The sequence below is a fragment of the Oncorhynchus masou genome, chromosome 32 (genome assembly GCF_036934945.1).
Source record: "Oncorhynchus masou masou isolate Uvic2021 chromosome 32, UVic_Omas_1.1, whole genome shotgun sequence".
Lineage (NCBI taxonomy): Eukaryota > Metazoa > Chordata > Actinopteri > Salmoniformes > Salmonidae > Oncorhynchus > Oncorhynchus masou.
Window position 1 is genome coordinate 53,807,497 of NC_088243.1, and position 12,897 is coordinate 53,820,393.

Sequence of the window (12,897 nt, forward strand, 5' to 3'; positions counted from 1 at the left end):
AGTTAGATTACTTGTTGGTTATTACTGCATTGTCGGAACTAGAAGCACAAGCATTTCGCTACACTCGCATTAACATCTGCTAACCATGTGTATGTGACAAATAAAATTAAAACCAGGTGTCTCTAAAACAGCTATACCATGTGCCTTTTGAAAGAAATGCAGACAGAATGAAGCAACTGAGGACTGAGTATGTCCAGGTATGTTCAGATGCCTGTTGTGAAAAATTCCCCAAAAATTCTACATCATTGTAATTCTCTTTCCAAAATGTATTTTTAAAGGGTGATGGAGCTGAATGCTGACGAAAACCATCACAAATTCCTCTTTTTGGATGAGGCAGGCTGCAACCTGGGCAAGACAAGGAGGAGAGGTCGGAATTCCATTGGCCATCCAAGTACCTGGACAACTTGGGGCCAACATCACCCTGTGTGCGGCTATATCAGAAGATGGTGTGGTGGGACACAGACCTCGTATTGGATCATATAATGCAGCTCTCCTTGTAACCTTCCTTGATGAGCTAAATCAGGTCTGTAGAGCTGATGGTGCGACCTATGCCATTGTGTGGGATAATGTCAGATTCAAACATGCTCAAATGGTGCAAGCATGGTTTCAGGCCCATCCACAATTTACCACCCTGTACTTATCCCCATACTCTCCTTTCCTAAAACTCGACTGAGGAATTTTTTTACCCATGGAGGTGGAAGGTATATGATAGGCGCCCTCACGAACAAGCCACCCTTCTCCTGGCCATGGATGTCGCATGCAATGACATCACGGCAGACCAGTGTCAGGCCTGGATTCGCCCGAAGATTCTTCCCAAGATGTTTGGCTAATGAAAACATCCATTGTGATGAGGATGAGAACCTGTGGCCAAATCCACAAGACAGGGTTGATGGAAATATTGAAGTACAGTAATCAATCCTTTGTTTTGCTTTTTACAGTAAGTCAGGTAAGGAACACTGTAGTTGAGGTTTTACTGTAGTAAAAAAAAAAATGTTTAGCTAATTATTTTTGCTTTGATTCAAAGAAACCTACGTTGTGATTTTATTGTATTTCATCAATAAATTTCAAATTTTGTTCAATGATTCCACTGTGTCTGTAGTATTCTCTACTAGTCCTTTTACAGTGATGTATTTACGTGCAGTACCATAATGAAACATGTATTACATATTTTGTACTACAATATTTAATGATTGTACAAACACAGTGACACTATCGGTATCTTGTGTGTGGGTTATCTAAATTAATGTTCCTATGGTATTTCTTGATAAGTTAGTTATTTGAACCAATGATTCTGCAAGTGCAAGGCTTCGTTAAAGACAAGCCTGTGTTACAAGTGACGACCGTTTTGTGTCTAGAGTTTTGAAAAATTACCACAAGGTTCTGAAATTAGTGCCAAAGTGATTGTAAAAAAGGGTATTTCTCCAAGGGCTTCAGTAGAATATAATAGAAAATGCATATCCATTTGCAGCACAACATTTGCTGCAGAGCAGGGCCCCTGGGGCGGCAGGGTAGCCTAGTGGTTAGAGCGTTGGACTAGCAACCGGAAGGTTGCGAGTTCAAACCCCCGACCTGACAAGGTACAAATCTGTCATTCTGCCCCTGAACAGGCAGTTAACCCACTGTTCCCAGGCCGTCATTGAAAATAAGAATGTGTTCTTAACTGACTTGCCTGGTTAAATAAAGGTAAAATTAAAATAAAATTGAAATAAAGTGGGTTAGGGGCTTGCTCAAGCAGTGGTACATTGAGTTGTCTGGATGGGGTGTCTTCTAGGCATCTAGGCTCCCCCCAGTAATACACCTTCAGATCTACACCTTCACCATACTCCAACCCTAACCCTACCCTAAACCTGCCTGCAGCATGTCCTTGAGTAACATCCACTGTTCAGATGTTGAAATGACATCTGTCGATGCAGCGTCTTTGCTCCTAAACATTGGAGTAAACAATTTTGTGGTGTTTCACGAGGAACCAAAACCACTGAAAAGGAAACAGGCCCGGAACGCGACCCTGCTGCAACCAACACAACTGATGATGTGTGCAGATTAAGTACACTGTGTCACCTGATTTATGTATGTGTGGGTGTGTGTTTGTGTGTGTGTGGTGTGGTGTGGTATGCTTGTGTGTGACAGTGCAGTCGAGGTTTAATTGTGAGACAACAGTGCAGTCATGTGTTGTGCGTTTCAATTGTTGAGCAGAGCCTGTTGAAGGTACAGACACGCTCATGGACTCATACATCTCCTGTTGCTGGCTAGTGCTCAACCTTTTCTTTGGTGAGATCATCATCTCAGTAGTCTGATAAACAGTCAAATCAAACCAACCCAAAAAAAAGCACATTTTTGGTAAGACTCCTTTGATATCATCTCTTTCTCCGTTGTAGGCAGTGGTTCTACAGTAACCATCCAAGGCTATGTCGGTGACGTTGTGACCCTAACATGTAAGTATGACGCCCGGCATTATGGTACGCTCTCTGTCTGCTGGGGTCGTGGTCACATCCCCAACAGCGGCTGTGGCAATGAGGTCCTCAGGACGGAGGGAGTCAAAGTGACCCACAGGGCTTCGGTCCGGTACAATCTCCAGGGTGATCTGAGGGCAGGGGATGTCTCTCTGACCATCACCCAAGCACAGGTGAAGGATTCTGGGTTATATGGCTGCCGTGTGGATATACCTGGATGGTTCAATGACCAGAAACACCATCTGGCACTCGTCATCAAGCCCGGTGAGCGAACAATTGTGCGTTTAAGCCATTTAGTCATTTAGACTGTCATTTCATTAGATCAAATTAAGATTAGTTAAAAGGTTTGCTGAAAACTTTCTGTAGAGCAGGGAAGGCTATCTATGCAATGTCAACAAGACTATCTTGACCATCATCTATACTTATCTAGTGGGGGGTAAGCTGAGCTCCCCTTGTTTCTTGGAAACCATACACAAAATGTATCAAATATTTAAGCAGAGGTCATCATTTCATGGAGTATGTGATTGAAAAAAACGCATGGGAAAAGATAAGTCCAAAAAACACATCTTCACCAAATGAATTTATTGTGTTAGAGGTTTCATGATATCTTTCTTAATTTTCTTTATATATATTTCCCTTGACGGAGTGATGCTGAATGTAAAAAAAAAATGCTCAATTTACCCCACTCTTCTCTACGTCAAATTCAATCAGTCCATTTGAATTTCAGCTCCTGAAACAACACCTGAACCGTGGACCCCTAGAGAGAGCACAACAGTTGGCTACCCAAGAAGTACTATGTTTACAATCACTATTAGTTTGTGTTAAATGCAGTGGTGGAAAAAGTACCCAATTTTCATACTTGAGTAAGAATAAAAATACCTTAAAACTTCTTCAGGATTGGTGGGTCCCATGCGGGACGGTTGAGCTAATGTAGGCTAATGCGATTAGCATGAAGTTGTAAATAACAAGAACATCTCCCAGGACATAAACATATCTGATATTGGCAGAAAGCTTAAATTCTTGTTAATCTAACTCCACTGTCCAATTTACAGTAACTATTACAGTGAAAGAATGCCATGCTATTGTTTGAGGAGAGTGCACAATTTGGGCAGTCTTGATACAACAGTTTAAACAGAAATGCAATGGTTCATTGGATCAAATTAAGATGAGTTAAAATGTTTACTGAAAACTTTCTGTAGAGCAGCTAAGGCTATCTATGCACTCTTGACCATTGCCTATACTTATCTATAGGGGAGACTGGGGGGTAAGCTGAGCTCTCCTTGTTTCTTGGAAACCATACACAAAATGAATCATGTGACCAAATATTTAGGAAGTGGGCATCATTTCATGGAGTATGTGATTGAAGAAACCACATGGAAAAAGATAGGTCCAAAAACACATCTTCACCAAATGAATTTATTGTGTTAGAGGTTTCATGATAACTTTGTTAATTTTCTTTATATATATTTCCCTTGACGGAGTGATGCTGAATGTAAAAAAAAAAATGCTCAACTTACCCCACTCTTCTCTACATCAAATTCAATCAGTCCATTTGAATTTCAGCTCCTGAAACAACCCCTGAACCATCTATCTCTAGAGAGAGCACAACAGTTGGCTACCCTAAAGGTACTATGTTTACAATCGCTATTAGTTTGTGTTAAATGCAGTGGTGGAAAAAGTACCCAATTTTCATACTTGAGTAAGAATAAAGATACCTTAAAACTTCTTCAGGATTGGTGGGTCCCATGCGGGATGGTTGAGTTAACGTAGGCTAATGCAATTAGCATGAGGTTGTAAATAACAAGAACATCTCCCAGGACATAAACATATCTGATATTGGCAGAAAGCTTAAATTCTTGTTAATCTAACTCCACTGTCCAATTTACAGTAACTATTACAGTGAAAGAATGCCATGCTATTGTTTGAGGAGAGTGCACAATTTGGGCAGTCTTGATACAACAGTTTGAACAGAAATGCAATGGTTCATTGGATCAAATTAAGATGAGTTAAAATGTTTACTGAAAACTTTCTGTAGAGCAGCTAAGGCTATCTATGCACTCTTGACCATTGCCTATACTTATCTATAGGGGAGACTGGGGGGTAAGCTGAGCTCTCCTTGTTTCTTGGAAACCATACACAAAATGAATCATGTGACCAAATATTTAGGAAGTGGGCATCATTTCATGGAGTATGTGATTGAAGAAACCACATGGAAAAAGATAGGTCCAAAAACACATCTTCACCAAATGAATTTATTGTGTTAGAGGTTTCATGATAACTTTGTTAATTTTCTTTATATATATTTCCCTTGACGGAGTGATGCTGAATGTAAAAAAAAAATGCTCAACTTACCCCACTCTTCTCTACATCAAATTCAATCAGTCCATTTGAATTTCAGCTCCTGAAACAACCCCTGAACCATCTATCTCTAGAGAGAGCACAACAGTTGGCTACCCTAAAGGTACTATGTTTACAATCGCTATTAGTTTGTGTTAAATGCAGTGGTGGAAAAAGTACCCAATTTTCATACTTGAGTAAGAATAAAGATACCTTAAAACTTCTTCAGGATTGGTGGGTCCCATGCAGGATGGTTGAGTTAACGTAGGCTAATGCAATTAGCATGAGGTTGTAAATAACAAGAACATTTCCGAGGACATAGACATATCTGATATTGGCAGAAAGCTTAAATTCTTGTTAATCTAACTCCACTGTCCAATTTACAGTAACTATTACAGTGAAAGAATGCCATGCTATTGTTTGAGGAGAGTGCACAATTTGGGCAGTCTTGATACAACAGTTTGAACAGAAATGCAATGGTTCATTGGATCAGACTAAAACTTTGCGCATACACTGCTGCTGGTGGCCAATATCTAAATTGCACCTGGGCTGAATTAATACATTATGGCCTTTCGCTTGCATTTCAAAGATGATGGTGCAAAAAAAAAAAAAAGTAGTTTTTTTCTTTTTATTATCTTTCACCAGATCTAATGTGTTATATTCTCCTACATTCCTTTCACATTTCCACACACTTCAAAGTGTTTCCTTTCAAATGGTACCAAGAAAATGCATATCCTTGCTTCAGGGCCTGAGCTATAGGCAGTTAGATTTGGGAATGTCATTTTAAGTACTTTACACCACTGGTTGAATGCACTGTTGATCTCTGTTAAAATCGTTACGCAAATATATAAACATTTTTTTTTACATTGAACCTTTATTTAACTGTGCAAGTCAGTTAAGAACAAAGTCTTATTTAAAATGACGGTCTACACCGGCCAATTGTGCGCCACCCTATGGGACTCCCAATCAAGGCCGGTTGTGATACAGCCTGGATACCATGTTGATGCAATTGGATGATGTTGATACATTACCGTAAGTAGAAGTAACTAGGAAACAATGTCCAATGCCCAACCAGTTTATGTGTGGCGGGATTATTTAACGACTGTATCAGAAACACTTCCAATAATTGCTGTCTCATCTACTTGTCAGAGCAAACCACAACAATGCAGACAACAATGGGTTTGTCAGGTAAAATCAAATCACCTACTCTATTATATTACATCATGTATCACTTTACAAGGTAGCATCTAGAAAGATCTAAAAAAGGGAATTAATCCTGCTTAATGGCCCTTTTTTAAAGATCTCTCTAATAACTCGGATAACTGTGTTGTCTCAAGTACCTCCAGACCCTCCCAGAGTGGCAATCCGAGAAATATCAGCTAGGTCCATCTCTGTATGGTGGAGCGCTGGCTTCGATGGAAACACCCCCATCACAGGTTTCCACCTGGAATGCAAGAGCCAATCGGGTAAAATAACAGAAATAACCAGACTTGCACTTCCAAATAGCTTGAATGAATGGGTGCTACCAAAAGTACAATTTGAATGTTTACTCACTCTTCGTAATTTTTTTGCTGAAACAGACTCCTGGGTAGATGGAGTACGAGGCAGCAATATTCTGCCTTGGAAGAGAGAGACCGCTGTCAGTGACCTGCGACCCTTTTACACCTACAACATCCGCATGTTCACCAAGAACGACATGGGCTTGAGTAAACCCAGCAACGAGCTCACCATCACCACTAAGGAAGCAGGTATATCCCCTGATCAAACAACCTGAGGCTAAATCTCAAATGAGATTGACCGCCTCTGTCACTATCTCTGTCATCTCTCTGTCACTTCGAGCTAAGTGAATGTCATCATTTGTAAAGTATCTGAAAAATATCTCCTCCCTCTAGCCCCTGATGGTCCCCCACAGGATGTGAATCTTGAAGCCCTTTCCTCCCACAGCATCAGAGTCACATGGAGGGTACCTTGCTCTTTTTACCTATTTTTTGTATTTGTATTTGTATATTTTGTGATTCAATTGTCTTGTCCTCTTCCCCGTTCAGGCCCCTGAGTTGTCCCTCCAGAACGGGCTGATCCGGGGCTACCAGCTCCGCTACGGTGAGTACAGTCCCCAAGAACGGCTTCCTGTCAGGGTGGTGCATCTGATGGACGGATCAGAGAGCTTCACCATGAACAGCCTGCAGGTGGCGACAAAGTACAGTGTGACGCTGCACACCATCAACAGAGCAGGCCTGGGGCCTTCTTCACAGGAGCTTGTCTGCTCCACTCTGACTAATGGTGAGCAGAGGTTTTCAATGGTTAGCTTTTGTGAAGTGGAATTATGACTTGCCCCATAGTTATTAGAGTAAGGACAAAGGAAGACATTAATTGGTTATGTGCATGTATTCAACTACCAATATACTTATCTTCTTTGTCAGATGATCAGCAGCATATGACAACAACTCAAGCAACAACAGCACTTCAGACAGGTGATAACCTGACTCCAACAATTTATTGGGAGAGATGTTAACTATGAGAAAATGAAACTGCAGTTGAATATAGGCTACTTTCCACTAGGTGCTATTAATCATGTTAACCTGTAATGTCTTTCAAGAACATTCAACCTCAACCATTGCGACAACAACATCTTCAACTGAGACATGGCTGCTTGTCACCGACAGTCCCACTCAAGGTAGGCTATCGTGTTACTTTTCACGGTGCATAATTATACAACCCAGAGCACAACTCTTCAATTCCTCAAAATAGTGAGTACATATTCACTTCCCCTAACAACAGACTGACCAGCTTCTCATCTCTTTGTCCTGTTTCCTGTACCATATAGGTCAGAGGGTAGACGACTTCTCAACTACTAGAGCACTAAGTAACTCTACGACTGACCCAGCATTGAGTAAAAATGTGTGTCCATATTTCTGTATTCTGTACTTGGATACTTAAAATGTGCATTGTTGACAATATTATTAGTACTAAACTAATAACTTGTGCTTTTATTACAGCTGGGTACTGAGGAACAGAGCGGTCATCTTGTTGCCATCCTAGTGCCAGTGCTGGTGCTGGGGCTGCTTGTTGTCATGGCGATCATATGGCAATTTAGGCGTGAGTAAGCCTACAGAATTATAGATTATCATATGGATCCCTTTTCAGATATTTTTGATTCTCTCCTAATCTATCCCCCTCTCTTTAGGTACCACATTGAAAAAAGGCAACTGGAAAATGTAAGCCTAAAGTAATAAATACCGATATCCCACTTTGTCATTTGATCTACGTATAGTTCTAAACGTCCCTCTCCGGTACTACATTTTCTCATCTCTCCCTCATTCAGATTATGGAAGAACAACGACTCTCTGTCCTTGGGGGACTCCGTGCCAGCACTGTAGAGACCTCTGGGATGTTAGAATTCCAATCAAGATTATGCAGTGGTCACCGTGGGGTTAACATAAAGAGTAAGATGATATATATGATTTCAACTATGCCATAGTGATAGGAAGTGTTACTAATCGACCGGGGCCTCCCACTGAACTGATATTGAAAGAGTACTTATCTTACAATGAGATCAACTGCAATGTACACGACGTGACGTTTGTGTGCACATGTTAATAAATGCTTGCTTATAGCTCGCCTGACTCTTTTTTTTATGGGCTCACGCACGGATACAGTCACTATAAACAATTTCATGGGTCCAGTCGCTGTCAACAATTTCATGGGTCCAGTCGCTGTCAACAATTTCATGGGTCCAGTCGCTGTCAACAATTTCATGGGTCCAGTCGCTATCAACAATTTCATGGGTCCAGTTGCTATCAACAATTTCATGGGTCCAGTTGCTATCAAAAATGTCACGGTTCCAGTTGCTATCAACAATTTCGGAAGCACTACAGCACATTTACAGCAACACTTCAATACAACATCCAGTCTGTCCTAACTATAGCCACCAGGGGGGTAGAGACACATGGTTGTATAAGAGGGGACTTCGATTACATTCCAGTGTTCACTCAGCCCTCTATCTCTCAGAGCCTGCATGCATTTCTCCAGGGTCCGGCTCTGAGACTCTCTGAGGCGCTGTAGCCCGCTGGATTTCCACCCATCTGTCCTGTAAATCTCGCAATTGGTCTAATTAATGTGCTGAATGTGGAGATGTGTTACCTCTGTGGAGTCAGGCTTAGGCAGCAGCTGTTACTGAGGGAGTTCCCCACAACGGGGGAGCGGAGGGGGGATACCCACCCAGGCTTCTCCCCAGTCCCTTAGCCCCCCCCCCTCCATGCAGGGCCCACACAGTGGAGTTAGGATGGAGGGATGGATGAAAAGATGAACTGATGGATGGACGGATGAATGTCCTCAGTGACAGATAATAGGCTAAAGCTTCTCAAGCATCATCCAAATACTTTCTTTACTCAAGCCCTCATTGGAGACCAGTTTCTGAATATGAAAATAATCAACAAGTTATAAGTAGCTGGACCATGCCACTCCAGGCCATGGGGAAAATCACTGTCTTCAAAATTCTTCACCTCTTCCTACCCCTGTATTCCAGCTAGAGCATGAACCATGGCATTCAAAGAAGCACATGTTGTACGGCTGGTGCCAGGAGTTTGTTTGTTACCCATAGCAGTATGATATACCCCTCCACTCTCCATGCCACGCTGTGACTATGGCCTAAACACACTGGTGCCACATCCCTCCTCTCTGCCTGAGGACTTCCTTCTATCTCTGCCTCGGTCTGTCTCTCTGTAGTGTTCTCTCTCTTTCTTTTTCTCTATTTGTCTCTCTCTCTCTCTCTCTCTCTCTCTCTCGCATTCTCTGTCCTGTCCTATAAAAACATACAACATTGATCCCTCAGTCCTGGGGCCCTACTTCCTTCCTTCCATCCCTCCATCCCAACCCCACTGATTACTCAGATGAAGGGTAGATAAACAAACCGAGGGATGGGGGGGCAAGACGGGCCGAGGAATGGCGGGAAGGAGGAGTGGCGGGGTGTCTTTGATGCAGTTGAACGCACATTCAGATTGATTAGAGAGAGCTTTGATCGGTCATGGAGCCACCAGCTGATGGAGTCTTGGCCCCACTTATCCTTGCCTGGTCCCCATGGCCCTCCTAGGCCACTGCCTGGCACCCAACCAAACTAGAGATGAGGAAACAGAAGGATGAGATGAATACAAAACGCCCTTTATTTCAACAACAACTCAAGCATGAGCTTCTCTTTCTCCATCCGCAACACTGTCTCACACCCCATCCCCTTCAACCTCCCTCCCCCTACCTAGTAGTTGGTAGTTCAAGGCCTCCGCTTTTGCATGCAGGTGGGTGGAGTGGATAATGGGTGTAGTGGTGGGGATGGAGTTGGTATGGCAATACATCAACACAATGGATTTGGCCACATCAAGGCTCTATGGTTCAGGAAGGGGAAGCTATGTACTGTACCACACACACCAAAGCCTGAGCTCCATCCATGGGGGAGGGCTGGTCTACAGGTCTGACTGTCCCAGCTCGGGTGAATGTCCCTGGGCCTGAGGAGAGCCAGATGTTGCCCCTTCTGGAGCTCCCTATAAAGTCCCGAGGAAGGAGCAGATGAGAGCAAGAAACGGAAGGAAAGCGAAAGATGAGGGGGGCGTGGGCAGAAGAAGAAAGAGGGGAGGTGGCTGTAGGGAGGGTGGGGGATAGGGGGTAACACTGGTGGTTTTGGGGGGAGAAGGGGCTGGCTTTTCCGTGATGAAAGAAACCTTAATAGATTCAACATAAGGTAGACCCCTAAACACAAAGGAGGGGCATACTAACTTTTCAAATTGTAGTAGCACACAAGTACAACTTGTGCCAATGAACAGCAGAAATACATGGATACACTCAGGATAGGAATAAGACTGGTGGGATAGAGCGGTGAATAATTATATTTTTCAGAATAATGCACTCAATGGATTGGGAATGAACCTTTAGATGCTGTTTGAGAAGAGAAAAAAGGGAAATGATAGACTACATGGATAAAAACAAAATAATAATTGCTTTGCTTGCTCTTTGATGGATTGATCATTAGGGGCTTTACTTAGTTGTCTATATCGCAGAAGTGCATAACATGTTTCTGTGTATAATTGTGTGTGTGTGTGTGTGTGTGTGCGTGCGTGTGTGTGTGTGTGTGTGTGCGTGCGTGTGGGGTTGTGATTAACCAATCTCAGCCAGATGGAACGCTTTGCACATGATTGAAGGTCAGACATAACAGTTACCATGGAGACATTGCCAAGTTAGACTAAACGGGGTGGTTCTCCTCTATCTTCTCCCCCTACGGACCGCCATCTTGAAGAGAGAGAGTGTGTGTGTGTGTGTGTGTGTGTGTGTGTGTGTGTGTGTGTGTGTGTGTGTGTGTGTGTGCGTGTGCGTGTGCGTGTGCGTGTGCGTGTGCGTGTGCGTGTGCGTGTGTGTGTGTGTGTGTGTTTGCTCTGAAAAAAGCTCTATTCAATTAAACTTGGAATGCAGCATTCACACGGGAACATATGAACTCATCCACTTTTAACCGCGAAATGGTTTGGGTGTTCAGTGTGTCTGTTTATGCGTGCGGTCGTGACTGGGGGAGAAACGTACAGACTAATGTTTCACTATTGACAGAAGACACTCTGTCGTTTGTAGTTCTGTTACCAAACTAGTCTATCGGCACACAGCGGACTTGCATTCCAAGTTTGACTGAATAGTGCTTTTTTGAGAGCAAACTACACACACACTCACACACACACACACACACACACACACACACACACACACACACACACACACACACACACACACACACACACACACACACACACACACACACACACAAGCATTAATTCAGCAAGTTACAGTTCAAAAGAAGGCCATGCTTTTGGGTAACTTCAAACTTCAAAAGCCCCAAAACACTTCTGCTTTTCTACAGTGGGCTAAGTGAGAATCGTGTTGGGGGGGTAAAATCTTGTAATAGGCTCTGCAGTGTGTTGTGGATAAACCATCCGGGAAAGAGATACGGACATGAAGTGTGTGTGTGTGTGTGTGTGTGTGTGTGTGTGTGTGTGTGTGTGTGTGTGTGTGTGTGTGTGTGTGTGTGTGTGTGTGTGTGTGTGTGTGTGTGTGTGTGTGTGTGTGTGTGTGTGTGTGTGTGTGTGTGTGTGTGTGTGTGTGTGTGTGTGTGTGCATGCGTGCTTACACATGCAAGCGAGTGAGCGAACAAGCGTGCGTGTATGAACTCGTAGCTTTATAGTTTTACTTGCCTGATAGTCAGTGAAAATCTGAACCTTTTCAAGGCTCAAGTTTCCATAGAAACAGTTGCGAGTTTTTATTGATGTCGTTTGTCAAATAGTTTTAAAAAAAATATCATTTTGGCAATCACTGAAGACAGAAATAGAGATACCGACATGCTACTTACTTCCCTTTGTGCAGAAATAATCCTTACATGCATTTTTATAAACCATATCTCAAACCATTCATATCACATGCCTCTTCTAATTCAAATAGCATTACATCTGGTGTAAATCTGGTTAGATGTGTTTCCCCCACCATCACATCCACTGCTTAGGGTTTCTCCTCACCTGCCCTCCAGGCAGTGTTGGGAGCATTGGGAAAAGGGTTGTCTGGATGGAAGACCTGTATAGACTGACAGGGAGGATAAAGCTTTGAGATGAGAGGAAGTGGAGATTGGATAAGCGATCAGCTGAACTGCCTGGTATGGCTTTCTTGATAGAGAGATGGAGAGAGAAAGAGAGGGACAGAGAGAGAGGGGGGGATAGGGGGGTGGTAATCTCATTACAGGATTAGTCAGTGTTATTAACGAGGCCCATGCACCTCTCTCTCTTCCATCTTTTATTGTTTTATTCCCATCATCTTCCATCATTTTCCTCTCTTCATTCTTCCCTCTTCCTCTATTTCTTTTGGTCCTTTGGTCCTCCCTGCTTATCTCTCTCTCTCTCTCTCTCTCTCTCTCTCTCTCTCTCTCTCTCTCTCTCCCTATCCTCACCCTCTTTCTCACTTCCCCTTCCCTTCCCTCTGTCTCTCTCTCCATCCATCCATCCATCCATCTCTCCCTCCCTCTCTCTCTCTCTCTCTCTCTCTCTCTCTCTCTCTCAGATGGTAATGCTGCTACCCAGCTTCTTCTGTTCTCAATCTC

At 43.0% G+C, this 12,897-nt stretch overlaps 1 protein-coding gene across 2 annotated transcripts; it reads left to right on the plus strand.

Moving 5' to 3' along the window:
- The first annotated feature begins 2,123 nt into the window (after positions 1-2,123).
- LOC135526201 (cell adhesion molecule DSCAM-like) lies at positions 2,124-8,400 on the plus strand. 2 transcript variants are annotated; one of them, XM_064954363.1, is made up of 16 exons: positions 2,124-2,268; positions 2,376-2,714; positions 3,178-3,240; positions 4,014-4,076; positions 4,849-4,911; positions 5,937-5,975; positions 6,125-6,253; positions 6,368-6,535; positions 6,680-6,750; positions 6,833-7,067; positions 7,208-7,258; positions 7,384-7,461; positions 7,612-7,685; positions 7,784-7,883; positions 7,972-8,002; positions 8,110-8,400. In XM_064954363.1, exons 1-16 carry the CDS (start codon positions 2,220-2,222, stop codon positions 8,162-8,164), a joined length of 1,608 nt encoding a protein of 535 aa, XP_064810435.1. In that variant the 5' UTR covers positions 2,124-2,219; the 3' UTR covers positions 8,165-8,400. The 2 variants fall into 2 exon arrangements, with proteins under 2 accessions (XP_064810435.1, XP_064810436.1); XM_064954364.1 differs by lacking the exon at positions 5,937-5,975.
- Positions 8,401-12,897: the final 4,497 nt, after the last annotated feature.

Bases quoted from the DNA above. Each gene is read 5' to 3' on its own strand.
- LOC135526201 (XM_064954363.1), top strand. From the start codon at position 2,220: ATGGACTCATACATCTCCTGTTGCTGGCTAGTGCTCAACCTTTTCTTT. The intron at 6,254-6,367 runs GTAAAATAACAG...TTGCTGAAACAG, and splicing joins GGAATGCAAGAGCCAATCGG to ACTCCTGGGTAGATGGAGTA. The intron at 6,536-6,679 runs GTATATCCCCTG...TCCTCCCTCTAG, and splicing joins CATCACCACTAAGGAAGCAG to CCCCTGATGGTCCCCCACAG.